Genomic DNA, 24126 nt, shown 5'->3' on the forward strand with positions numbered 1-24126 from the left:
TCTCTCATGAACATTGTCTACTTATTTCTTGACTGCTTCCTCCGCTACCCTCAGCTTGGCCGTAAGACTCTGATGAAAGGCCCTCGACACCGCCGAACATGTATGTCCCGGAACCCGCCACACAGGCTTCTCTACGCAAAGATCTGCTCCAGCAGCCAGCAGCAGCTTCACCGTCTCCCGCCTCCCCAGCTCCATTGCCAACTCAATCACTCTGCCGCATCTAAATTTAATGTCCTTCTTCCCCTCCTCTGCCCGGAGGTCGTGATAACCGACATTTGGATCCGCCCTTCCACGCTCAAGCAGCAGCCGCACCATTCCCACATCGCCCAGCTTCACAGCCCGAACAAGCGGAGGCATAAATTCCGTCGGCTCTGAGGTATCGTAGAAATTGCAGCTGTCGTCGAGACCATTCTCTGGCAAAGGCCGATCACCGTCCTCGAAGTCGCATCGCGCACCGTTGGCGAGGAGTAATCGTGCCATGGCTGCGTCTCGCTGATCAACTGCCAGCCCAAGCGCCTGCGTCAAGTCCACCCTATCCGGCGTCTTGTTCATCGTCTTTGAAAGTGTCAGGAGAAGTTCCACGAGTTTTCGATTCTTTGTTGCCACGGCCCTGACTACCAGTGGCCCTCCTCGATCCCATACCCGGGCTTCGTAGCCTGGAAAGTGTATGTCGGCGCCGTTTTCTAGGAATAGCCGCACCAAGCGCAGATTCTCATGGTCCACGGCCCATTCAAGGGGACTTATCCGCTGATACCCAAAGAGACGTACATTCAGGTCTATGCTGTACTCCAGCACGATTTGCGAGACGATGTGGTCATGCCCTGCCTGTAAAGCCGCCTCCAGGGCGTCTAGTTTCTGGCTTGTGCTGGGGCCCGAAGAATCGAGAAAAGTGCCAGCATCACTCAGTTCGTGTGACGGGCCAGCAGCTCGAATGGGGATCGGTTTCTTCTCCCCTGTTGATTGATGCCGGAAGTAGAGCTTCTCCGGAGCATTAGCGTCAGCTTCCCATACGAGCTCCCAGCCGTCGTCCGTATCAATCTCCGCCTGTGAAACAGAAGCTGCTTGACTGGAGTCTGGCGCCATAGCAGCGTCATCTCCAAGGCCAAGATCCTTATCCAGATTGCTTTCGGGTTCTGGCTCCTCTAGCGACATTTGCTTCATGTCAAATCGTTCCTTGTATATATCTTTAGGAGCTGGCCTAAGAGGATCATCCACTCCGTGCTGTGTAAAGTCGCCGATAATGAAGTCTGGTTTGAAAGTAGGCACATACTTCCGCTGTTTGAGGCTATCCCAGTCGACATTGGCAAAAAAAGGGTGCACTTTGACTTCTGATGCTCCCCCTTTGGCTCCCAGGCGAGAATTAGGCTCGCGGTCGAGAAGCCTCGTGATGATATCCTTAGCATCCGGGTCGAGGTTGTCTGGGAATTGAACTGGTTCAGAGCTGAGTATTTTGCGACGTATCTCGATGGTGTCTTCGTCAAAGAATGGCGGTAGCCCGGTCAACATCTCATAGAGGAAAATGCCCAGTGTCCACCAATCAGCCGCTCCGGATCGGTTCTGATCAAGAAGTATCTCGGGGGCCGGATACTCGGGCATTCCGTAGCAACTACGATCATCACCCTCAAAGCCCGGATTATAAAGTCCCGAGCCGCAGAGAACGACATGCCCCAGAGAGTCTAGAAGGACGCTTCGGGGCTTCAGCCATGAGTAGATGCCGCGGCTCTCGTGCAGATATTCCAGTGCGCAAAGAATCTCGGCGGCGTAAAACCGGGCTCTTTCGAGGTTAAAGATTCGCTGATTCTGCAGGTGAGGGAAGAGGTGTCCGCCGCACATGGTGGGAGACAAGAGGTGTAAGCCTTCTTGCGACTGGAAAACAAGCGTGAGCGGCGAGATGAACGGATGGTTGACGTTTTGGGGGCGCCGAACCGCCGGGATCGTCCTTGTGGTGTATCTTTGACGTGTGTCTTTCTTGACGGCCCGAGCACAGTATCCGGAGTTGCCCTTTTGGATCTTGGATTCTTCAGTGAAATCGGCCGCTTGCAGCGTTGTGTCCTTCATGTCCTCATACTTGATGCTGACACGTAGCCGGCCAGTACCATCCTCCACATCTATCCATTGTGACGGTGTCTCGTCTGATGCTGGTGTTTGAGAGACATCTATAGCGATCCGCGCCACACCGATAAAGGCGTCTTGGCTTCGCACACAAGGAGACGCATGCGGATCTCGGAGATAGAGATAGATGGCTAGCTCAGCAGGCCTACAAACGTCGAATTTCCAATTTGCGTCGTGATACTCTCCGGTGACTTCATCAAGCCGCCATGGCGCAATGTCTGACACCCACACGGGATCCTCTGCCGTTCCTTCGTACGAGTCCGCCTGTTGCTGCGATTTGTTGTAGTCCAGAATGGCATACGGCGGGTTGCGCGTGCTCAGCCCTTGTTGATCAGGGTGCCTCTCGTCTTCCTTGTATCCGTCTGGTATTGAGAGGCCCGTTCCCTCGTGGAGTACGACTGTCAGGATGCCCGGCCTGCTTGGTGAGGGAATTGCTTCCTCGGGCTGAGGGCCGAAGCTACCCGGGCTGTGCTCCCTTTTGGCCATTGCTGAGATTCTTGGTTGGTGTCATGATCAAGGCTGGATATGAGAGAGAGGCCAAGTTATATATGTAAAGTATTAGTGTCTGTTGCTGCTGTTATATGCGGGGTCGGAGAAACTTCCTAAACAGGGGCAGAGCCAAGGTGAAGGTGTTGCACCAGGCTGAACTGTCGCCGTCAAAGGATTTGGATGCATTTACCTGGTATCCGTGCATCCCTAGGTAGTCGGAGTAACGGTTCCTCCATGATTGGTTACTCACAGGTATCCAAGTAGATATATAAGTATGGCGTGCAATTCCATTAACATCAATGTGCTCACTATTTACATTTCAGCGCCTCCTCACTGTTATTTCTCTGCTCGTATTCTGCAAATCATACCCATCTGATTGTCTGCATAGGCTTAGGAGGCCCAAGTCTCATAATCTCCATAGATATCCTTCGCCTCAGGGACATCATCCGAGAAACCAAAAACATATGGCATAGATGACGTTCCCACCACCGCCTTGTTCGGCAATATACATGACGAAGTTGGCGCAAACATCTTGGGGAGAAAAATGTATTTCTCCTTATTGAAGGTAATCCACCACTCCTCTTTGTCCTCGTCGTAGGAAAGGCCCCATTTGGTCTCAGCATCTGTGGAGAGATCGAGAGGCAGAGCGCCATAAGGCGTCATGACATGCTGGTCCATGCCGGGAGACAACCACATCTTGGAGTAGGGTCCCCAGTCCACCTTAATCGACGCACCCCTGCTAGAGCAGTCGTCAATATCCCAAACGTGCACCGTCTTGTCTGACGAGGCCGACACAACACGCCTGCCATCCCTTGCTACCACTATGCTGTCAATGGAGGCTGAGTGCCATGTATAGGATGACTTTCTCTCCCACTCGTCGGCCATGTTTCTCTCACACACGACCACCGTGGAGTCATTGTCGCCAGAGACCAAGAATCTCCCATCTGGAGAGAAAGAGGTGCACATAACCCATGATCTATGCTCTCGTAGCGTGCATTTGAGCGGAAAGGCCTTTCCTTTATCGAATGACCAGATACGAACGGAATGGTCGTCCGACGCAGAAGCGATAAATGGTTCCTTTTCGCACCATGCTACACATCGGACCCAATCTTCATGACCATCAAATATGTGAAGGCGGTTGCCTGTCTGTACCTCACACAGGCGCATTGTGCAGTCTGAGGAACCGGAGAGCAAATATTTTCCGTCGGGAGAAAAACTCAAAGACGTCAGAGACCTTTCATGATCGAACTGCATTGAAGGCTTTATCTCTGTATTTGTGTCCAGGTCCCATATAAACACGCTCTCTCCCCGTGCGAACGCCACAGAGTTGGCACCGGGATTTACTGCAATCTCGCATATGCTCCCGTTGAATGAAGTCTGCCTAGAGAGCCGCATTTCCAGTGGCTGGCTTAGCTCACATGCATACCAAAGATGCACTCGAGAGTCATAAGATCCCGAAGCAAGATATGTGCCATTGGGGGCGAACACAGCTGAGCAAATGGTCGAAGGAGATCCGCTGTAGACTTGCAGTTCGGCCCCAGTCTGAGTATCCAACAGGCAAATCTCATCAGAGTTTGTAGCAGCCAATTGAGATCCATTCTTGTCAGGAGAGAAAGCAACAGATGTGATTGGGAGTGTTCGTGAAGCAAATTTGAGCATGTGGAGCTGCTTGCATGCTTTCCAGCTGTCACCCTCGGTTTCTTCTCGTTCTCTCAAGGTCCAGATACCAATGGTCCCGTCTTCAGCCCCAGAAGCCAGAAGGTTTCCATCTCTCGAAAACGCAATGGAATTGACAGGCGAGTTATTTCCATCAAATGTCATGATGTTGGACTTAGCCTCCAGATCCCAGATGTATATCTTGCAGTCCTCCTTGGCAACAGCCAGGAGCTTCCCACTGGCAGTAAAAGCCACTGACTGCACCAAATCTCCAATTTCGTCCATCGGCTCCCTGGTCCACTGGTCAGAGCCGTCTGGAGCTTCGTATAGCCACAGTTTCCAAGAGCTTGCAGCCACAAGCTTGCAGCCGTCTTCTGAAAAGCACAGCGAGTGAATAGTGCCAAATTCCAGGAAGCGAGCGACTTCGCGACCTGTATCAGCTTCCCACAGCGTGATTGAATAATCACTCGACCCGGCAGCTACAATTCTCTGCGAAGAAATTGCGACTGAAAAAATATATCCTCGTCTTACCTCGAGGCAGTGCTGTACCAGCCCAGTTCCGGCATCCCAGATACGTACTGTAGCGTCATCCGAGCCTGATACAATGAGCTTGCCATCGTCAGAAATAACGACGGCGCGAACCCAATCTTCATGGCCTTTCAGAGCTGTGAAGCCTCCCATCCATTGCTGAGTTGCAGCTGAAACTGACGTTATCCAGGGAAAGACTTTCTTTAAGGACTCTTGTTGTACAAGGCTTGCTGTCGGGCAGAAGAGGAGGGAATTGAACGCTGGCATAGTTCCAGGACTTTCTGTGGCCTGGTGTAGACGCAAAAATCGGTGAGCATCTCGAATCCTATTGTGCAGAGACCTCCATTTAGAATGCTATCGGAGTATTTAGTTAGCTGCTTGCTCAGATGATTCGAGTCGATGTGGTAGTTATGGAAGCCCACCTGGAAGCCTAGATCCAATTTCTGTAGCTCCGAAGCTCCAGTTGCTAACAACTCGTGTTGAACCAAGGCATCTGCCCATGGCATGATGTGATCTCGAAGGAAGCAGCACACATCAGAGCTGGTCAATTCAAAGAGTCCGGCCATGTCGTCAGCTAAAGTGGTGGACACAACCTTGGATATCGCCAATAAGTGCGATATCCAATTCACTAGCGCATACTTTGACATTGAGGGTGCCGTCTCTTGCGTATCAGGATTCTCGCGATCTCGTGACTTATCCTTGTTCCACTTGAGATTGAAACAGGCGCGGATCAGCTTCATGTGAGTAAGCGTAAAGTTGTTATTGAGAAACACTTTTTGAACATAGTCTCTGGCTGACTGGTGTTGAAATGAGACAATGCCATCCGTAATCTGAAGAAAATCCGAACACTTTCCAATGATGACCTCTAGATCAACTCTCTGTTTGAGTTGTACCAAAGGCTCCAGCTCAGTTACGTGCAGGGGGCGACGAACGACTGCCATAACCTCCAGCACCTTCTTGCAGAAATCTTTGTCTTTGGAGGTAAAGATTTTGGTCTTGCATATATGATCGTAAAGCGATTTTAGATCTCTGACTTCTGAAATCCCTTTGAGGAAGTCTGTTACCCGCCAAATGGCCTCCGTTTTCAATGCGTTGACGACGATATCGATCCACAAGTAGTTGCAATATGGGTTTTGACGCAGTATTTGAACGACGGTCTCCCTAAGCTCAGGATCATAACTGTTTTCGTTTGCTAGTTTCTCTGCTTGGCTTTGAATATAGTCCCCTAATGTCGTGATGTCGCTTAGATTATGCAGCTTCTCGTGTCGACAGTTTCCCAATGCCTCCTCCATACCAGAAGAGTAGTTGCTCGAAATGAGCCATCGAACTTTGTCTGACTGTTTTATTGAAAAGGTGATGAAGTGGATGAAATCTCCGAGTCCTGGGCATCCTTCCTCGGATGAACATTCATCCAAGGCGTCTACCACAAAACATGTCTTCGGGAAATTCTCGTCTTGCATCATATCATAGAATATGCCGATTAGTGCAAGAAAATCATTTGCATGATCAAAAGATTGCCGTCCGGTCGTCTCATACTTTTGTTGTAGGTGACTTTCAAGCTGCGGCTGCTTGGCGAGGACACACCAAATCAGGTTCCGTAGGGCAGCAGCGGCATTGTCGTGTGCTGGGCTTCTAAAGTCGAAGAAGAAGAATGATAGACAACAGATGTTATCGTCCATTTTAACTGGGCTTCGGAACTGGCGAACTAAACTCAGGAAAACTGTTGTCATCCCTTCACCGATGCCACTTGAAACCCAAAGTAGTTGTTCGTCTAGGCTCTCCCACTTGAGGAACTTTGAGAACATTTCCACGGCTTTGGGCGGGGCCTTATAATCTCGTCCGTGTCCTTGCATCATATTCGCCCAGGGGTTCCCCACATGTAGACTCTCAAGCAGGACTGGCATCTTCGGTTGCTTTGGCTCGTCCAGTTCAGAGTCCACCCTCGTTGGCTGAGCGAGATGCTCAAGCAACTGCTCAAGGGGATTCTTGACCAGATCCTCGTTGAATACTGTAAGATTCTCTTCCAACTTCTTGACCTTTTCCAGCGCTTGGCTTGTATGCAGTATGCGAAAGGACTGGCCAAAAGCTGTGGTCCTAGAATAACGGCAAACCATCTCCATGACATATGATAGTATTGCCGTACACAAGTCGGTAATCCGTGATTGTAAGTTTTCTTGAGCATCTTGATCCAACTCCTTTCTCAAAACCGTCGGTACAAGGCCGTACCACTCCATTCGAGACATGATATAGATAAGACCGTCACGGTCCTCTTTATATTTCGACTCTGGACTCAGCAGAATCTGTTGTCGTTAGCCATGGAACCTCAGTGTCTAACAAATAATTATGAAAGGAAGAAAGCGACCAACGAAGACAAAGAAGGAGAACGAACGGCAACAAGGAAAGGTCAGAGAGGAGAAGATAGAAAGAGAATCATATCCGAACCTTTGAAACGCGACATATACCAGCCCATATTAAAACCATTCCGAGTGGCGTTCTACCAATCAACGAAAGTAGAACATCTCGAAACAAAGATATGACCGAGCTCCTTCCGCCCTCCAAACTTTTCCCGAATCGCTCATTGCTAACGTCTTCGTCCCATTGATGAAGCTGAGCGATCAAAGCATCTTTCATCAGCTGTCCAGCCTCTGTGTCCGTGTGATTGAGCCATGTCTCAATTGTGATCTCGGTAAACGCTCGAGGCATATTGGCATCATGTGTGCCGTCTGGTCCATCACTCAAGACAGTCTCATACCAAAATGCAAGCCTCCAATCGTAATATTGAATATTTCCGTATGCAGTTTGCCATATTCTGTCAAATTCCGGCATGGGCGTAAGCTGTGGAGAATTGGACGGCGAGTTTCTCTCTTGATTATCTTGTTCATTTTCTTCACCCTCTCCAGCCTCCTCGCCCTCTTCAACCTCGCCATTATCTTCTTGTAAGGTACGGTTTGACGATAGGCTCAGTCGGGTTGGTGATTGGTTTGACTGCTGGCCAAGTTTCGAACCTTTGGGTTGCCCTTTGTCTGACTGCTGGTCAAGTTGGTCTGACTGCTGGTCAAGTTGGTCTGACTGCTGGTCAAGTTGGTCTGACTGCTGGTCAAGTTGGTCTGACTGCTGGTCAAGTTGGTCTGACTGCTGGTATAACTGGTCTGATTGCTGGTCGGAGTGACTGTCTGGTACTCTTTGGAGTCGTGGTGGCATAACCTCCTCACTCTTCTCGAATGGTTGGTCTTCCACATTCACTGTTTGAGTCCCGGAATCTACCACAAAATCTTCCGCGTTCTCCTTGACAGGCTCTTGTTCGAAATCCAGCCTTTTAACCCCGAGATTTGCCATAGACAGGCTGTTTGGACTACTGTTGCTCCCCGAAGCTACGTTCTCTGCGGGTCGAGATATGCTGGCGCCTCTGTTATCAGATCTGGCCCATAATCTGGGAAATGACTTTCGAATAGCCTTTTTCAACATTGATCGATCTTTGTTAATCGGCGTACCGGCTCCGGTAGGTGATCGTGAATCCATTGACCATTGGCAGCCTCGGTGCCTAATCTGTCAGCAGAAACCCTAACAGAGGGCAGAGTCAGGAAATGCAGATTTTGAGTGCGAACGATGAAATACATGTAAAGATTGGGCGTGAATGCGTGTAACGCGTCATCGTAAAGGCGCATGCCTGATAAAAACCAAGCTTCCAACTGGTTGGAGGAAATGCAATGTTCATCACAAAGGATCATGCATCAATGACACGAGAATGGACCCCGAATGCAGCCGTGTCAGGCTTTCACTGGCAACTGCAAAGGGATCCTACTCGGCGGCAGTTGTGGCTTCAATATTACCCCGCTTGACCCTTGTTCTGAAATGCGGTGTTTTTTCTTATGTAGAGGTACCAAGAGAGTACGACCTGTCCAACAGCATCCTGAGGATTCTTACCGAACTACAGATACCCAAGTAAGGTGCAGTCCCTTGCTTACCTCGTACTGATCTATTTATGATCCAAGATACTTGTATCTGGGCTCAAATTTCATTTGAATGAGAGCAAGAGACATTGTCACACAATGACTCTTACCCTCTATCTCTCAGTTATTACGACTCTACGAACTCTGCTGGAATCGGTACGGTGAGCTTTGCATATGGCGATGCTGTCCCGTATCAAGTCACATACAGAAGCATCATATGGTTAGGTATTATTTCCCGTATCTTGTACCTTTTGAGCTACAGAAAGTTTGAGGGCTGGCCCTATCCTGGAACTACTTGAACACATTGTCTATCGTAGCCTCAAAGTCCACAGTCTCGAGCGATTTCCCCTTTCCGCACAGATTCTTGAGATGGACGTATCTGATGCTGTCACCCTCGCTCATCCGTTGGAAAGTATCGCGCACTTTTCTGGATCTCCAGTCAATGCCGGGCTCTATTTCGCAATTCTTGGAAAGTCTGCAAAATGCAAGGATGAGTGATGCCGCTCCAGCCGCAATTGCAGTGGCTACGGAACTGCCGCTCACATGCTCCTCCGATTGAAGGAAGGGTATCTGTCCCACGTGAACTTTGTGGCCAAAAAAGCCATAGCTGTAGTCGTCTTGACTGCTCTCCAACAAGCGGCCATATTGGTTACATGCAGCAATTGCCAGAATGTCCTGGTTGTTGACAAGCGTTAGCCTGTCGAAAGTCGATGGCCTCGCTATAGCACCTTCGTCATTGGTGCTGCATAAAATGACAATGTCTCTCTGCTTGGCTTCTATAATAGCGTTTCTCAATTCACTGTTGTTGTCCGTGTAACTGACGAGGCTGAGCGAGATAATGTCAACTTCCTGTTGTACCGCCCATCGTATAGCCTAGATGAGTGCGTGTCAGCTCAGAATCGACATATGTTTACTTCAAGATGAAACTTTCTGAATATAGGGCTGGTCTTACTTCTGCAACAATAGCTGGCGAGATTCCTCTCTGTCGTGTCTCCGCCACTTTGGCGACATAGAGCTGGCAGCATGGATCCACGGAGCAAATAAGCCGCGCCATCTGCGTGCCATGAGGCTCTGAAGCGTGCCACCAGACTTCCTCCTCTTCGTCGCCCGTATACACGAAAGACCTGCCAACCTCAACGCAATGAATCAGGTCACTCGCATTGGGCCTTTCAGGACTCGCTTCTTCCACTCTCAGCTTTGATTTGCCATTGGATATCGTAGAGCTTGCTTCGAATGGCTGTGCTCGTGCTGATTTCTTATTGTTGCCACTGACAATCACAATTCCGCTGTCAATGACTGCTACCTTGGTTCTTGTAACCTCTGCCTTCTGGCTGGTTATGGCCTGATATTTTCTGATAAAAGCACCCAGTTCAGGCCCGACGACGTCATTCGTTCTGTGGATAAATTAGCCCTCCTCCAGGTTCGGGAGGAATGAAACAAAGTCTGGCAGCTGGATCACATACATTTCTGGCGCACGGCGATATGTTTGACGTCCTCCGTCTGCCTCCCAATTGTATTCAAGCACCGAAATGTCTCTCACTCTTTTTGTGCAACGACCGTTCTCCATGATACTGTTGAAGTCGTTCAACCTTTTCCGGAGCTCTGTCTTAACTTCCCTTGTGCGTTCCAAGCTGAGAATATCCTAATTTTTCCCAATTAGTTGACTCCACAAAGGCTGGAAGCAAAATTGTATATATCTACCGTGACAACGTTCACGCAAAGCTTTGTCAACTGCATAATTAGGTGAGTAATATGGCATTTCAAGGGCTTTCGTCTCAAGAGGGGCTAAAAATCATCTGCATACCTTTGGAAAGTTCGGTAGCTCTCGGTACCATTGTTCATGAACCGATGAATTCCCGCTGCTGTAAAGGTGAAGCTCTTGCAAGTGCTTTCTGGTCTCAGTCCCAAATCCGCTCAAAAAAAGGTCGAGTTTCCGCCAATTCAGTATTCTGACGTTCCAATTATTCACACACTTTTCCACGATGTCGTCGGACTGAGGTGAGAATAGGCGGTCTGGGACAGACAACTCAAGTATCTGGTGGACTCCCCTTTTCTGTAACCAGTTGTACATGATCTCCATCTCATTGTAGTCTGTACGAAGGGTGGCGGCTATACCCAAAGGCTGAGTAGTCGCCTGAGCATGCGAGTGTAGGCTCGGACACTTCACATACTTCAGGACTCTCTCAAACTTGAACCTCTTGTTCACCTTCTCTCCCTGGCTTTCCAACTCTTGTATATAGTCAGCAAAGCTATCTCGTTCAGTGTCGATCGGTAGCTGAAGGCAAATGGATTCAGCTGCTCTATGGTCAGTGTCTAAATATCGAGGCGGTGCATTCACCAGCACAAGCTCTTACCATCAACTAATGATCATCACGTCAGTTTAAAAGCTTGAGTGTCTATGGTGTGATATACGTACCTTTTGATAGTTTCAGTATACGGCGTATTTCCCTGATTCCAAGATCCTCATTTGTGCTGCGGATCATGGCGTGTAGCAGCGAGTCCCGAATTCTTTGTCTGATTGCCACAGCAACCTTGTTGCGCTTTGCTTCTTGAGTTGTTTCTTTAGCCAATAGTTGCATTGGATATAGCAAATTTTTCGGCTTTTGCCCCTTCAATGGCTTCTTCTCCATCGACGTCGAGTTGACTTCAGCTTTAGCTTCGACTTCAACTTCGACCTGATCTGGGAACTCTCGAATCAGTTCATCCACGAGCTCAGCATTTCGCCATTCCACTGCCAAATGCAGGAGACCTTTCTTCTCTTCTGGCTTTCCGACAAACTTTTGGCGTGATTCGTAATCGAAGTGTTGCCAGATTGCCCTGCTACCCTTCTTCATGACTAACTCCGCGCTGTTTTGAGTAACAAATTTCTCTGCCACTTCTGGTCCACTTTCCTTCAATAGAAAGTCGATGATCTTAAGAGAAGATGATTCAATTGCTTCTGCCCAAATGCTGTTCCATATCTCGTTCTCTTGAGTCGTTATGAACTTCTCAATCATCAATTTGAAACCCTCCAATGGAGACTTTTGGATACCTTGGCCGTCGTCAATGGTTGCTTCTCCCGACTGTGAATGAATCGCTGTCTTTTGAATGATGAGTCTGATACTATCGATATCAGCAAGCTCTGGATATTCTTGCAGGAAGAACTCCAAAACATCGAATCGTGACCTTTCAAGTGACCAAACGAACGCTGTTTTGCCGCTTCCATCCTTTCTTGACAAGAATTCTTGCCTCGCTTTTCCCTTAATGTCCTGGACCTCCAGGGTGGGATTCCGCCGTCTCAAATGGCTGAGGAGATCTTCAACCATAGTCTTGACCAGTCCGACAGCGCCTTCTCGCGCGGCAAAGTGAAGAGGAATGATTTTATCCGAACTGCCATCTATGGGTTCGAAGGCCTTCTCCGGATAATTGCGACATAGAATTTCTGTAATGACAATCGCTGATGGACGATCCCAGTCATCATCATTGTTTGCGTAGTATTCCACCGCTGTTTTGAATAGTTCAATTGGGTTCAATTTTCCTCCCTTTTTTTGGAATTTCAGTATATTTGTCAGCTGGTCCTTCGGCAGCGCTGTGATGCTACCATCGGTATGGTGCGTATGGCTCATATAATTGACGATAGCTTGATTAATACTGCGATAAGTTTTGGAGGCACTGGTTTTTTGAAGTTCTTCTTGCAGTGATTCCAGCGTCTTATTTTGCTTACCAAAGGAGTCCAAGAAGGACCTGCTCTGAGGTGTAGCATCCGGCATGTTGAGCCCATGAGATGAAATCGGTTGAGAAATTGCGAGGGTTCAGACAAACATGCTGGTGAGAAGTAGAATCGGTGACAGTACTGTAGAAAAGCGAAGGTAATGTGCTTGACGGTGGCGAAAGCCAGCAAAATAACAGTTGGCAAAAGACTAGTCCACTGGTGAGGGTAAATGTATCTTAGTTGTACTGAGAACACAGAGATACCTGCCACATAGTCACACGGTGTTATCTTTCTGATCCCGGGAGAGCTGAATCGCTGCCAATCGTTGCTATCACAAGACATACTTCTGCAGGGAGAACAGGGATCTTTCAGCCGCACTTGATGCGAGGGCACCCAGTTCAAGGAAGAAGGAAGAAAAATACTAGAAAGCATTGCCGCCCAACATGCCCGACGAAGAGCGGGCAAGCTGGTCGAAGCGACATTTGAGCTTTGGAGCCTTACGAATGTTTCCGAACGTCGCCCAGGCCTAACGCAAGAATAATGAGGGGGGTTGGCAACAACCGGGACAGCAGTCGCCGTTCACTCATATTCCCTCGAGATCTCGAACAATCAACTACTCCCTATGTCCGGATGAACAGTATTCCTAAGCATCATGGGTTCCGAGCGATATGCGTATGCTTCCTGGGAGGAGGCTCTGCATGAAGAAATAGAGCCCGACTTCGGAGACAGAGATGGTGCTTTCAAGACCAAGAACCCCAAAGATCAACGGTAAGCTTACAACTATGCACATCGGAAAGCGGTACTGCCGCCTCTTCTGGAAGTGATTGTTGGCCTGTACAAGTGGGAATATCGATATTCTAACTCATTATATAGCTGGCAAAGGCGCTTCGTTCATGTGCAGAACAAAGAGTCCAAATTCAGAAAGACTGTAGAGACTGTGTTGGTGGTGCATGGTTGGAAGACCCCAAAAATGATAGAGCCTATGTCGTTGATCGTCTTGAGCGTAAGCCTCGACTGCCACAAAAAGGACTTTCGTTTCGAATCGGTTCGGATTTGGCTCGCCTTTGATGAGGACCAAGGAGCAATTCCTCCCAACTCAGAAGACGCCAAGCCGGAAGTTGTTGCGTACGCACCGTTTGTCGCACCACAGAACTGGCATCTGTCTGAAGAAAAGATCGAAGAGAAGACTACTAAGCGTGGGGCCTTGAGCATTGAACAGGGTCCTAAAGCTGGACTAGAGCTTAGCAAAGAGATTCGGCGCTCACACACCCGCACCCATTTCGATCGCGGCACGGCCGACTGGATGGTTGATAAGAACCAGAGAGCCTATGGCGTTAACTGGTACTGCGAGCAGAATCATCTTGATGAGTGAGTGGATCCAAAACCTCAAATAACAGTATAAAATATGAGTTTTGCTTCTAATGGTACATTGACGACAATTCAGTTATGGAGTCAAGCCTCAGTTTCACATCGCGGTCCTTCTGAAGCGACAGCACACAAAGAATGACAACAAACCCGTCTCGTTCAAGGGAGTGTTTGATATGCGTGTCGAAGCGGGCTTCCGCGTCGACTTCGAACAACTGCGTAGGCGCATGTTTCGCGGCGGGAAGCCCGAAGACGAAGCCATCTACTACGATCCGAATATGGATGATCAAGTTCATGGGAGAAACAGCGTCGGGGAAAGACTGAGGGCTAAGATTGATAAGAATAACCTCGGCGAATTGATGGGAGGACCTGATGGCAACTGGCTGAGTGGAATAGTAGATTCGAACGGGGATATTTCAGGACTAGACCCCTTAGCTCCAAAGACGGATTGAAAGAAGTCTCGTTATCTACATCGTTGTGTTGGAATGCGTCCAGGTCTTTCGTGCTTCTTCTTGCTGCCGGGCAGCTTGTCTAATACTCAAAAGTCGTACTAACGCTCAAGAGCCTCAGCTTCGGTCGGCGCCTTGTGGAGTAGGCTACGGAGTATTTCCAGCTAAATGCAGATACGCATAAATTAAGATTAGGACTGATAAGGTATGGAGTAGAAGCTAATTTGAATATTGGAGTAACAAGTTCGCCAGATCCATTTAATGATAACCTGGCAAGCCTGGCTTCTCGACTTACAACTACCTGTACCCCATACTGATCTCAAGAATAGAGCCAATCCACGTACAGCCACATTGAAATCGCACTCTACAATACAGAAACCTAGCAGATTATATAAGCATAGTTTCTCGGTTGCTCAATTTCATTTCCCGTTTCATTGTCTCATGCGTCCAGCTCAAGCATAAGAGCTAAGTGCGGAATCAATAGTAGCAACATCTTGAGTCGATTCTTTCTAGAGCTTGCTGACGAATTCCTCACCTTCCGGAGTATTGAGAAACGCGGCACCACTGTCGACTTCAATTAGCCAATATTCGTATAATCCTAAACACCGGCACAATGTGTACTTACGAGTCGATCTGGTTATGCTGCAAAAACTTGCCGTTCGTCTCAGGGCCCGCAATGACTGTCGCATAGATCAGCGTGCGAGCGCCCTCTGCAACTGTACGACCCGTAGATTTGCGGATGAGCCCCATAGGAAGCTTGAGATAGAAGGGCAGGTTCTTGTCTACACCAGTCTGTACAAGCCCAGGACAAGCGTTGTTCACTATGACTTCGGACGGCGCCAGAGCAGCCAAGCGGCGGACGTAGGCGTTGACCACGGTCTTGGTATCTGCGTAACGATATAACTTGTCGAAATTGGCTCCGTCGTCGAAGTGCCCGAGTACCGTACTATCGGGAGATATGGGCCTCCTGGTGAGTGTGTTTTGCTTGATGTGAGTTGCGGATCCCGTAAATGTAATGCGGGAGGGTACTCCTCTGGCTGCGGCGGTCGACCGCAATAGAGGGAACAGTTCGAGGGAGATGAGGAAATGAGTGTAGCAATTGACTTTAGTTTTCAGGTATTAATCAGTAAGGTCAAGTCCCAATACTGAGTGCACTCATATAGGCTTTACCTTGCATGCTCCACTCATGACCACTTTTGCTTTTCTCATATTCTAGTAAGACCTGTCCGCCATTATTCAGGAGGATATCAAGCTGTTTGATCTCAGACTTCACCCTATTTGAGAAGCGAAGTCCAGACTGGTAGTCGTCAAGATCAAGCTCAAACACGTCGATAAAGGCATTTGGATTGGTCCTTTTGATGGTAGGATGAGCACGGAGGGCGGAAGCGGCTTCTTGCCCTCTGGTGATGGAGCGGCATGCCAGAATAATGTGAGAAGCACCTAAGGTGAGGTATTGTCTCGCAGCATCATATCCTAAGCCAGCATTTCCACCGGTGACGATGATGGTTTTGCCACTGACGCTAGCATCACCGGGAGTGGGAGGGATAGGAGGCTGACCCATGGCTGGAGACAAGAGTGTGACATGGGCGGTCAGTGGAAACTGACGGACCAGAGCCCTGAACATGTTCTTTCCATCAATATTTCGGTGACAATTCCAAATTATTGAATTCCAAATTGTTGTGATAGACTAGGTCATCAGGTTTAGGAGTAACGCACATGGTGCGGAAAGTGATATCCAGCTATGGTCTACAGATCTAGGCTGAATGCCGCCCAGGGTGTCTTAAAACTACACGGATGACTAAGAAACGCGCTGGTGCTATAAGTCATAGAATGTTGTTACCTTAGTTGCCTGCACAACAAGTGAGAGAAGTGTTCTGCTATTGGGTATCTATCACAATTCTTGAGGACGACGTCTGACTTTGTTAGCAAGAAGATAACACAAAGCCTCCCCGCAATGATTGCAAATCCATTTCCACCCGTTTACAGAAAGAACGCATAAGGGTTGGGAAAGCCCATTGATTGGGACTAAGACGTTATTACCCTTGAACTCTGCTCGCCTCAGAATTTAGAACCAACGTCTTGTCTCGAGCCGATCCGCAGCCCAAGTCCGCAATCTAAAATTCTATGAGGGAACGGACTTTAGAACGTCTTAGAATGCTCTGATATCTCACATGTGGTTCGATGTGCCTGATCCATGTACGGATGCGCTACCTAATGACCACGACGCGAGACAATGTGGTCATTGATGAGATGATGATTGCTGCAGCCTTGGGTGTTGTCTCGTGGTTGCACTAGGAAGACGCTGACTATATCTGACAACTTCAAGCTTGACGGCAACTGTAGACCCGTTCCAAGGTTGATTCTGCTCTGGGTGAGGGCAAGCCGCGTAAATCTGACATCCAGCATCCTAGGCTTATTGATATAAAGTAAAAAGCAATTCTTTGTAATCTATTTACTAAAAATAGAAGCATATAGCAAGACTAGCAGTAGATATCGAGAGGAGCAGAGAATAAATGCTTTATCTTTATATTCTATATAGTAGTAATATTAGTAGTAGATATATATATTTCTATTTATTAAGATGCTAGATAACTAGTTAGGGTGCTGGCTAACCGCTTCCTAATCGAAGAACTTATAATGTTCATTTTTGGTTGGAGTGTTACTCTGATTATTACTGGCAATAATGATAATATTCTAAGCTTAACAAGTTTTAGAAAGTTCTGTTGCTTAATATCCAAGTGCTTCTGGACTTAACTGTGAACAAGCTTCACATCACAATGGCGCACCTGAGACTGTGGCGTGGCTGAGAAGCCTTGACCTAGGCATGACTTAATTATAACCTTCTCTAAGCCAGACGTCGTTGTAAACGCTATCGAAAACGTAGATGGTCGCTTGTCTTAAGAGTTTGAGGCTTATACCTAATCCCAAATTGCCGAGTTCATCTTGATGCCCATAAACACAACAATCTCCGTATAACTTGCTCACTTGCGCTTTACAACATTTCTTGCCCGAGCTTCTCACTTTTACCGCACAATCCGCTTATTTGCTCCCATCCCCTTGCATAACACGGGCTTGGGTCACCTCACGCACTTAACCCGCGGCTGCAGCTTCCCAATACCTTTTTGCCCCATAGCGGCCCGCGTGGCTCATTCTTCTTTCATTTCTGCTCGTCAGTTGTTTCTCCCAAATTTCACACATATTTCTGGCATCAGTAGCCAAAGAGGTTGAACCAGCTCTGTGTCGACCATGGATCTCCTCGCAGCGTGTGAAGATCTTGCCGCCAACGTGGCGGCCTTTGACGTTGCTGATGACGATGATTCATCCCACATTTCAGATGCTGATATGACTACATGGAAAGCTCTCTTTGGCTTTCCGAGCAACGAGGAGGCGACCAAAGCCATCCGCAGTTGGAGAGCCGACTTTGCTCGCCAAACTATATCACAAGCTGCGTGGCTTCTGGTCAAGGAAGCAAAGGTGGCCGAGGGCTTCAACAAAGAGTCCTATGAGTACAGCCTGTGGAGGGCACAAGCAGCAGCCCAACAACCGCGACCTCGCCTGCAGACGCCGAACAACGGGACGGCCAAAGGCGACGAATCGAAATATCTTGTCAAGCTGGAATGCGACTCCTCGACATCGACGGGCTCGGTTGACTTGATCCGTTGCCTCCCCAAGAGCCTCAACATTCTCACCGGCTTTGATGACGAGAACAAACCGGCTCGCTTCTGCCTGTTATCAGGTAGCCAAAAGACGGAGTTTCTTGACGTTGTATCGAAAGCGTATCCTTCTTACAAGCCGATGCTGATTCGTACATCTGTTGCTTCCAAAGAGCTATCTTCATCTCTCTACCCAACACTCGGAGCTGACACAACACTGCCGCAATTCCGAAACAACTCTCTCTGCGAGGTCATTCGGCCAACGCAACACGAATACCCTGTTTGGTATTTCTTCTACGGTACCCTTGCTGATGCTGACGTCCTCTCTCGCGTCATCGGCCGGACTGAAGACAAGGCTTCCATCGAGAAGGGCTACAAGCGTGCTCGCATTCGTCGGGGACGACTCTCTATGCTGGGCGACAAGTACCTTGCTTTGGTGGATGCGGACGAAGACTCAGTATTCGATGGATGGGCGTACCAAGTGAAGAACCAAAATGAAGAGGACTCGCTTCGAGTGTACGAGACGGCGAAGTACGAAGTGGTCAGGTGCACAATGGAGGTTATGGAAGGACAGGGAGGGATTATCAAGGGGCTCACTTTCAGACTTGCTTAGACCTACCCTTTCTCCGCAGATCTTGGATGAATAATCCCAAGTTCTTTAGACAGTTGTATTGATACCTTATTAATAACCCAGGGCACGGCTTTTGCATGTAGACCGTGCTCTTGCGGCTAGCTATGGTGCAATGATGGAACGTTCAGCTGGTTGGGAGTGTGGTTGCCTAAGAGTTGCCCATTTCCTTGCGGTGTTACATACAGCTCGCTTGCAATTAGAAGCCACAAAGAAGCCATAAAATTTCCATCTAGGGTGCTGAGTTGGGGCCTGGGTACATATTCGAGAAGGTTGAGGCCGGCTGTCGGCAGAGGTCAGGGGTGAAGCTTAGCAGCACAGTTAATGGCTCGACCCGGACGATTCTCGTACTATTTGTCAGTTGAAGTCGAGAACGAGTAACCGAATGCCCAGTGATACCACTATTTCAGTCGACGCCACTCTGGACTGATTCAACGTGGAAGGATTCCAGCTGCCTCAGCTCTAGCCATGGTCGACAGGCAAGTGTCGTCCTATCTTGGCGGACTTTCGACTTGTGCATGGACGTTCTCTAGATCAAGGCAAGTTAAGCCGCTCGCCCCGTCGATCAGTTCGAATGTCGGACTTACTGGCTTTTAGCGCCGTGTAGCCCCTGTCCTCGGCCCGTCGAGGTGCATACAGATAGACGTGGTTCTGCTGCTACAAATAGAGATTGTGGCTCGTACCGTAACAAGAGGAGATGGGACGTGATTCACGTCTTACCCGGAAGGTGGGGGACGCTACCCCAGTCGTTCAACCCGATTCGATGCTGCGATTGCCAAGCTTCGCGATGCTTACATCGTATCAACGTGGTCCTCCTCGCAATCCTTGCTAGACGCGTGTAAGCCAGGTACCAATCTCCACTAGGCAGTAGGTAGTAGTAGTAGTACCCTTTCAAGACAGCATGTCCGTATCTTGCTTCCAAATATGAATCTGTAGCATGTTTGCCTGGGTAAAGATGTGGTGGATATAGCGCTTCCAAGGGTGCAGAAGGGTATATCCGCGGCACAGTCAGCAGAGGCCGTTGGGAGGAACACGCTCTCGACGATTCCCTCGCTTCATTACCCAATCTGGCCCGCGTCATCCGAGCTGTCAATTCGGGACTTTTGCCGCCGTGTAATAACGCAATCAACCAAGGATCGTAGCCTGAGAGTGAGAATCTCCGGTGCAATCGGGCTCGGGTAGCCCTTTGGCAACCCTTGCAGGCAGATGCGGCACCTACCATGTGTCTGCAAGGAGTGAACAATGTTTAGCATCCAGCTGAGCACTTTACTGCGGTTGTGAACCGGTATTTAAGCTCTATTGTCTAGAAACAATGGATCCGCGGATCTCCCATACCGATCTGGGGAATACAGCAGATCATTGCAGGGAGGCTTGGGAGGGTAGCACATACTACAACACAATGTACCTCTCGCACTCTCCTTGCTCCATGAAGACAAGTGACAGACGTTTGATCCGGCTGCCGGTTGACAGCGCCAAGCGGTGGAAGACGTACCCTACAGGGAGAGAGAAAATAGAAGCCGAAGGGACGTTGCTGCCGTAGGAGTGGCCCGATATGCAGATGAGATGATGTAGATTGTAGGAGCGTCGAGCTAAACGAAGATCCTGGAGATGAGACAGCCGGGGTCCGTCGGATGTCCATATGCGATGCTAGAAGACTCAGTGATTCCTTCGGTTGTAAGCATTTCGCTTTAAGGCTTTCTCCGAGCCAATAAGACGGTCGACAGGGCATGGGCCAGCCCACAGAAGGAACGGCACTCTGTCAGCGGCCTTACAAACCAATTCCATCGTGGTATTTGATGCGTTCAAGTTGTATTGCGTACGGAGTATGCCCGAGAGAGCGGCTGTGGTGTACTTTGAATTTGCGCCTGGCACGGCTTGATGGCATACTCCCATCGATAGTGCCTGTGGTATCGGAAACAGAATGCATTCATAGTGCATACAGAGGGCATACGGAGTGAGTACAGACATGCTAGCTGAAACCACGACTTCAAGCTAGGTATCTGGCTGATGTGTAACCAAAGCCAAATTGTGCCACATAGAGTATCCCGAGGGGGCGAATGACGAATAGGGTAGTTCAGTTTTCTACCAAGTTTGAGGCATGGCCAAAGACTCAGACCTAGAACTCAATTGGACAAGGTTGATATGTAGGATCAAGGAGTCGATAAGGGCCATCCAAACATGTATAGTGTTAACGCTAGCGAATGCAAGAGTTGAGCGATTCAGCCGGGCTTATTGCTCGATACCCCCACACACACTTGCAGGATCGCCACGCGAGGCCCATAAAGGCTCGACAGCGGTAGATGACCGGAGAGGCGATAGATGACTGAAGAGAACCTGGAACTGGTCGAACAGTAGGGAGGCCCGCTGGCTGCATGTGATTATGCAAGCCAAGCCCCCCTGAAGTCTGTCGACCAGGTACCATGTGCAGTAATGGCAGTTGTCTGCGAGTGTTCGGGGCCTCTTACGATATGGTATTACTCGCAATTGCCTTTGAGAATCCTTCGAGTCCCGCGGTGCCTTGTATATGCATGGTTTGCGTGGTCCCGCTTGTAGATAGAAGCTAGAAGTAGAAGGAGACTGCCTGCTAGGCTACAGGGGGGCCAATCCGTATGCTATCATATAATGCGCCTCCCACTACTGAATCATCATGCCATTTGTACTGAGAATAATTCATGGCATCTGTGTTGGAGGGGTTTCTGTCTGATCTTGATCTACCTTGACTTACATCCCGACTTGATATCCGACCTTTTCAACAGGCCAAGTGAGGTACCATTAAGGTAGTCATTCATCATGGGGAGCAGCACCACCACCACTGGTGAAGGCACTCGGCAACAGCCTGGACTGGCATGTGAAGAATGTCGCAGGCGCAAGGCACGCTGTGACCGGGTCAGACCAAAGTGTGGGATCTGCGCTGATTCTGGGAGGAACTGCGTTGTCCTGGACAAGAGATCTCAGCGAGGCCCAAAGAAGGGCCAGCTGAAAGACTTGCGATCAAGGTTGAGTGAGTTTACCAATCCCAAGCTCGCAGGAGCAATAACATGGAGAAAGTGTCGCTGACGACGATATGCGTCGTCTTTTACAGTGCTGCTAGAGCAGCGACTGGTTGGCCAAGATGATGCTCTGAATATGCAACAGGAGCGCGACAGCCTGAGTTGCCCAACACCATCCGAGAAAGTGAGCCCGGAGCGCGACTTCGTCTCCTCGAGCGCAAGCACAGACATTGGGTTGGACACAGCAATGAGCTCTACTGCCGGGGCATTTGCGCTCTTTGGCTCAACTTCTGGCTCAGACAAGATGCCGCCACTTACACCAGACCTCACGACGGCGACAACGGCGGCCTCAATGGCATCTTGCATCTGCAAGGGCTGGCAGACGGAATCTGGGATGTTCTCAACAAGTCCTTTTCCGCAAATTCCCATTACTCCACAATCGACGACTGCCCCCAGCCGCATGTCGTCCATGTCACTTGCTACCGCGGACCCAGTCATGCCCGACGTAGTATTGATGGAACTGTAGTCAAGCCTCCCCCTTCCAGGAACACAAGCCAACCTTGAATGGACGGAGATGGGCTAACATGACGAGTGGTTGCAGAGATCTACTTTACTTCGAGAGAGTCCACCCCTTTGCGCCCATGGTCCACAAGCGACGGTATTATGCCTGGGCCAGCGACGCAAACGTCTCGCCGGCTCGCACCGCTCTGCGCTCCGCCATGAGGACCATTGCCTCGGCCATGTCGCCCCAGTTCTGCGATATAGGACAGGTCATGTATGCTTCCACGCGGCGCATGCTCGAGACGCAGGATGCATGCCCAGACACCGGCCTCCCCTGGATGACGAGACTCAAGCCGCCGCATGAGCAGCCGAAGATTGACCACGAGCGCATACAGGCCTGGCTCCTGCTGGCGTACTACGACGTCTTGCGGAGATCCGAGCACCAGGCCTTCATAACTGCCCGGCGAGCATTTCGCCTTCTCCGCCTCTCTGGCCTGTGCGAGATGGATGTGGACGCCTGCAGCGGCGGACAGGGACACGTTGCGACATGCACTCCGCCCGCCGAGACGTCGTGGAACATGCAGATGTGTCCGTCAGAAGGTCAAATGGATGAAGTGGGTTTGCAGCAGGATTGGGTCTCTGTGGAGGAAAAGAGGCGGACTATCTGGAGTGCCTTTCTCCTCGATCGACTTTCGACAATGGTCAACGACCAGCCCACGATGCTGATGGAAGAAATGGTAACAAAACCCTCACACATGTATCCATAATCTAGGCTCTTCTCAGCTAACTTGCTTGTCATCAACCAGCTTTACACACGTCTTCCCATGTCAGAGGTCGAGTTCCAGAGCGGTGCCCAAGAGCCCGTCTCACAAATGTGCTTCCTAGTCGAGGCAACAGACGGAAACAAAGCCGGTAACGGCATCAACTCATCATTGACTCCATTTGCCCACTGCGTCGTCGTGGCCAATCTCTTCGCACGCTGCATGACACATTGCAAGCTGGCCATGCAGTCCCCTCCCTTGTCTGCACCCGAGGCTCAGGACTTTTGGATACGACATCAATGGCTAGCATCGGCGGCTGCAAACGCGTGCGAGTCTGCGGTGACGCGGTGTGATCCAATGCTGGTCTTTACGCGCATCTTGGCTTTCAGCGCGAGCTTGTCACTGTGCAGTACTGCAAATGCTACGTCGTGGCAGACGCTGGATCACCACTTGATGGCGATGGCTTGTAAGCCGGCTGCGCATCAGGCTGCTTCCCAGGTGGTTCGCATCATCAAGACGGCTCCTCGGATTGCATTCTTCAAGGTATGTCATCTATCAATCCCTCACCCGACTTACCATTTGTACGCGTTGTTACTGTGTTGATACTGATACTGGCTTGCATAGATGCACCCCTTTTTCCCCAACGCCATCGCCCTCGTGGCGAGCTTTCTTAATGCTGACGTGCCTTATCTACCGTCGACGCGAAGTAGCAATGCAGTGGACACAGTTCAGGAGAGACAGGATGCCGTCAACGAACTGCTTGCGGCGCTGCGAAGGTCAAGTCAGGTGAATAACTTGGCTGCAGAGCTCTTGTGCAAGCTGGAGTTGGACATTGGACAGACGGCAAGCGATGGAAGCGTGAGTCAGTTCGACCAGGCTGATGGTGTGTGGACATGAACAGCAGGTTCCTCATCTGCTTTTACATACGACTACATAGATTCAAGGCTACATATCGGAGTGCAATGGAACATAGGCGTCAATACATACATTCGACATGGTTGATTCACGCTCTTCTTCTTTTCATGAGAAGTGTCTAAGCAGTGACCTTAATGCTGGCATAAACACGCGTATACCTCAGGCTTGCATCTGAATAACACCCTCTATCTCGTACACTGGACGTCACGGCCTTGATCCGATTTCTGTGACCATCCAACCCGAGTTCCAGTGTCCGGGTCGCTGTGCCCTCCAATACGTTGTGTGCTCCCCCATGGACATTGATCATCATCAGCCGCAGTGTAACCTCTGGTAACTTTTGGAAGCTTTTGGAAAGCGAAACTGTAGAGTAACCTCGCCTGCATGTCAGAAGCGTTCCACATCTCACTAACGTAGCATCTGCTGCGGGCTGAAGGATTC

At 49.6% G+C, this 24126-nt stretch overlaps 9 protein-coding genes across 9 annotated transcripts; 3 read left to right on the plus strand and 6 right to left on the minus strand.

Annotated features, from left to right (window-relative positions):
- Nucleotides 1-21: 21 nt before the first annotated feature.
- On the minus strand, nt 22-861 carry BBK36DRAFT_1093504 (hypothetical protein; the record flags this gene model as incomplete). The annotated part of the gene is made up of 2 exons (XM_024889046.1): nt 22-555; nt 700-861. Coding segments are annotated over 2 exons (696 nt in total), but the record flags the coding sequence as incomplete, so codon positions are not given.
- A 41-nt stretch (nt 862-902) lies between these two features.
- BBK36DRAFT_1172271 (kinase-like protein) lies at nt 903-2598 on the minus strand (the record flags this gene model as incomplete). Its single annotated transcript, XM_024895702.1, has 2 exons — nt 903-1142; nt 1267-2598. 2 exons carry the CDS (start codon nt 2596-2598, stop codon nt 903-905), a joined length of 1572 nt encoding a protein of 523 aa, XP_024746307.1.
- A 393-nt stretch (nt 2599-2991) lies between these two features.
- BBK36DRAFT_1128156 (WD40 repeat-like protein) lies at nt 2992-6590 on the minus strand (the record flags this gene model as incomplete). The annotated part of the gene is made up of 4 exons (XM_024891584.1): nt 2992-3905; nt 4329-4545; nt 4681-5139; nt 5208-6590. 4 exons carry the CDS (start codon nt 6588-6590, stop codon nt 2992-2994), a joined length of 2973 nt encoding a protein of 990 aa, XP_024746308.1.
- Nucleotides 6591-9026: 2436 nt separating this feature from the next.
- On the minus strand, nt 9027-12484 carry BBK36DRAFT_1144522 (hypothetical protein; the record flags this gene model as incomplete). The annotated part of the gene is made up of 10 exons (XM_024893683.1): nt 9027-9500; nt 9558-9608; nt 9688-10129; nt 10199-10377; nt 10437-10466; nt 10540-10627; nt 10709-10964; nt 11090-11095; nt 11152-12219; nt 12439-12484. 10 exons carry the CDS (start codon nt 12482-12484, stop codon nt 9027-9029), a joined length of 2640 nt encoding a protein of 879 aa, XP_024746309.1.
- A 594-nt stretch (nt 12485-13078) lies between these two features.
- BBK36DRAFT_23295 (hypothetical protein) lies at nt 13079-14243 on the plus strand (the record flags this gene model as incomplete). Its single annotated transcript, XM_024897957.1, has 3 exons — nt 13079-13194; nt 13300-13794; nt 13871-14243. 3 exons carry the CDS (start codon nt 13079-13081, stop codon nt 14241-14243), a joined length of 984 nt encoding a protein of 327 aa, XP_024746310.1.
- Nucleotides 14244-14692: 449 nt separating this feature from the next.
- Nucleotides 14693-15801, minus strand: BBK36DRAFT_1172273 (NAD(P)-binding protein; the record flags this gene model as incomplete). The annotated part of the gene is made up of 4 exons (XM_024895703.1): nt 14693-14745; nt 14776-14804; nt 14866-15343; nt 15411-15801. The coding sequence occupies 4 exons, from the start codon at nt 15799-15801 to the stop codon at nt 14693-14695; spliced, it is 951 nt and encodes a 316-aa protein (XP_024746311.1).
- A 2021-nt stretch (nt 15802-17822) lies between these two features.
- BBK36DRAFT_1087323 (hypothetical protein) lies at nt 17823-18500 on the plus strand (the record flags this gene model as incomplete). Its single annotated transcript, XM_024888975.1, has 1 exon — nt 17823-18500. A coding segment is annotated over one exon (678 nt), but the record flags the coding sequence as incomplete, so codon positions are not given.
- Nucleotides 18501-18927: 427 nt separating this feature from the next.
- Nucleotides 18928-20306, minus strand: BBK36DRAFT_1144526 (hypothetical protein; the record flags this gene model as incomplete). Its single annotated transcript, XM_024893684.1, has 7 exons — nt 18928-18983; nt 19109-19172; nt 19242-19258; nt 19317-19381; nt 19584-19736; nt 20014; nt 20294-20306. 7 exons carry the CDS (start codon nt 20304-20306, stop codon nt 18928-18930), a joined length of 369 nt encoding a protein of 122 aa, XP_024746313.1.
- Nucleotides 20307-21311: 1005 nt separating this feature from the next.
- On the plus strand, nt 21312-23670 carry BBK36DRAFT_1128347 (hypothetical protein; the record flags this gene model as incomplete). Its single annotated transcript, XM_024891604.1, is given in 5 exon segments — nt 21312-21522; nt 21604-22019; nt 22132-22769; nt 22785-23316; nt 23398-23670. The coding sequence occupies 5 exon segments, from the start codon at nt 21312-21314 to the stop codon at nt 23668-23670; spliced, it is 2070 nt and encodes a 689-aa protein (XP_024746314.1).
- Between the last annotated feature and the right edge of the window lie 456 nt (nt 23671-24126).

This window comes from Trichoderma citrinoviride (assembly GCF_003025115.1).
Source record: "Trichoderma citrinoviride strain TUCIM 6016 unplaced genomic scaffold BBK36scaffold_15, whole genome shotgun sequence".
NCBI classification, from domain to species: domain Eukaryota; kingdom Fungi; phylum Ascomycota; class Sordariomycetes; order Hypocreales; family Hypocreaceae; genus Trichoderma; species Trichoderma citrinoviride.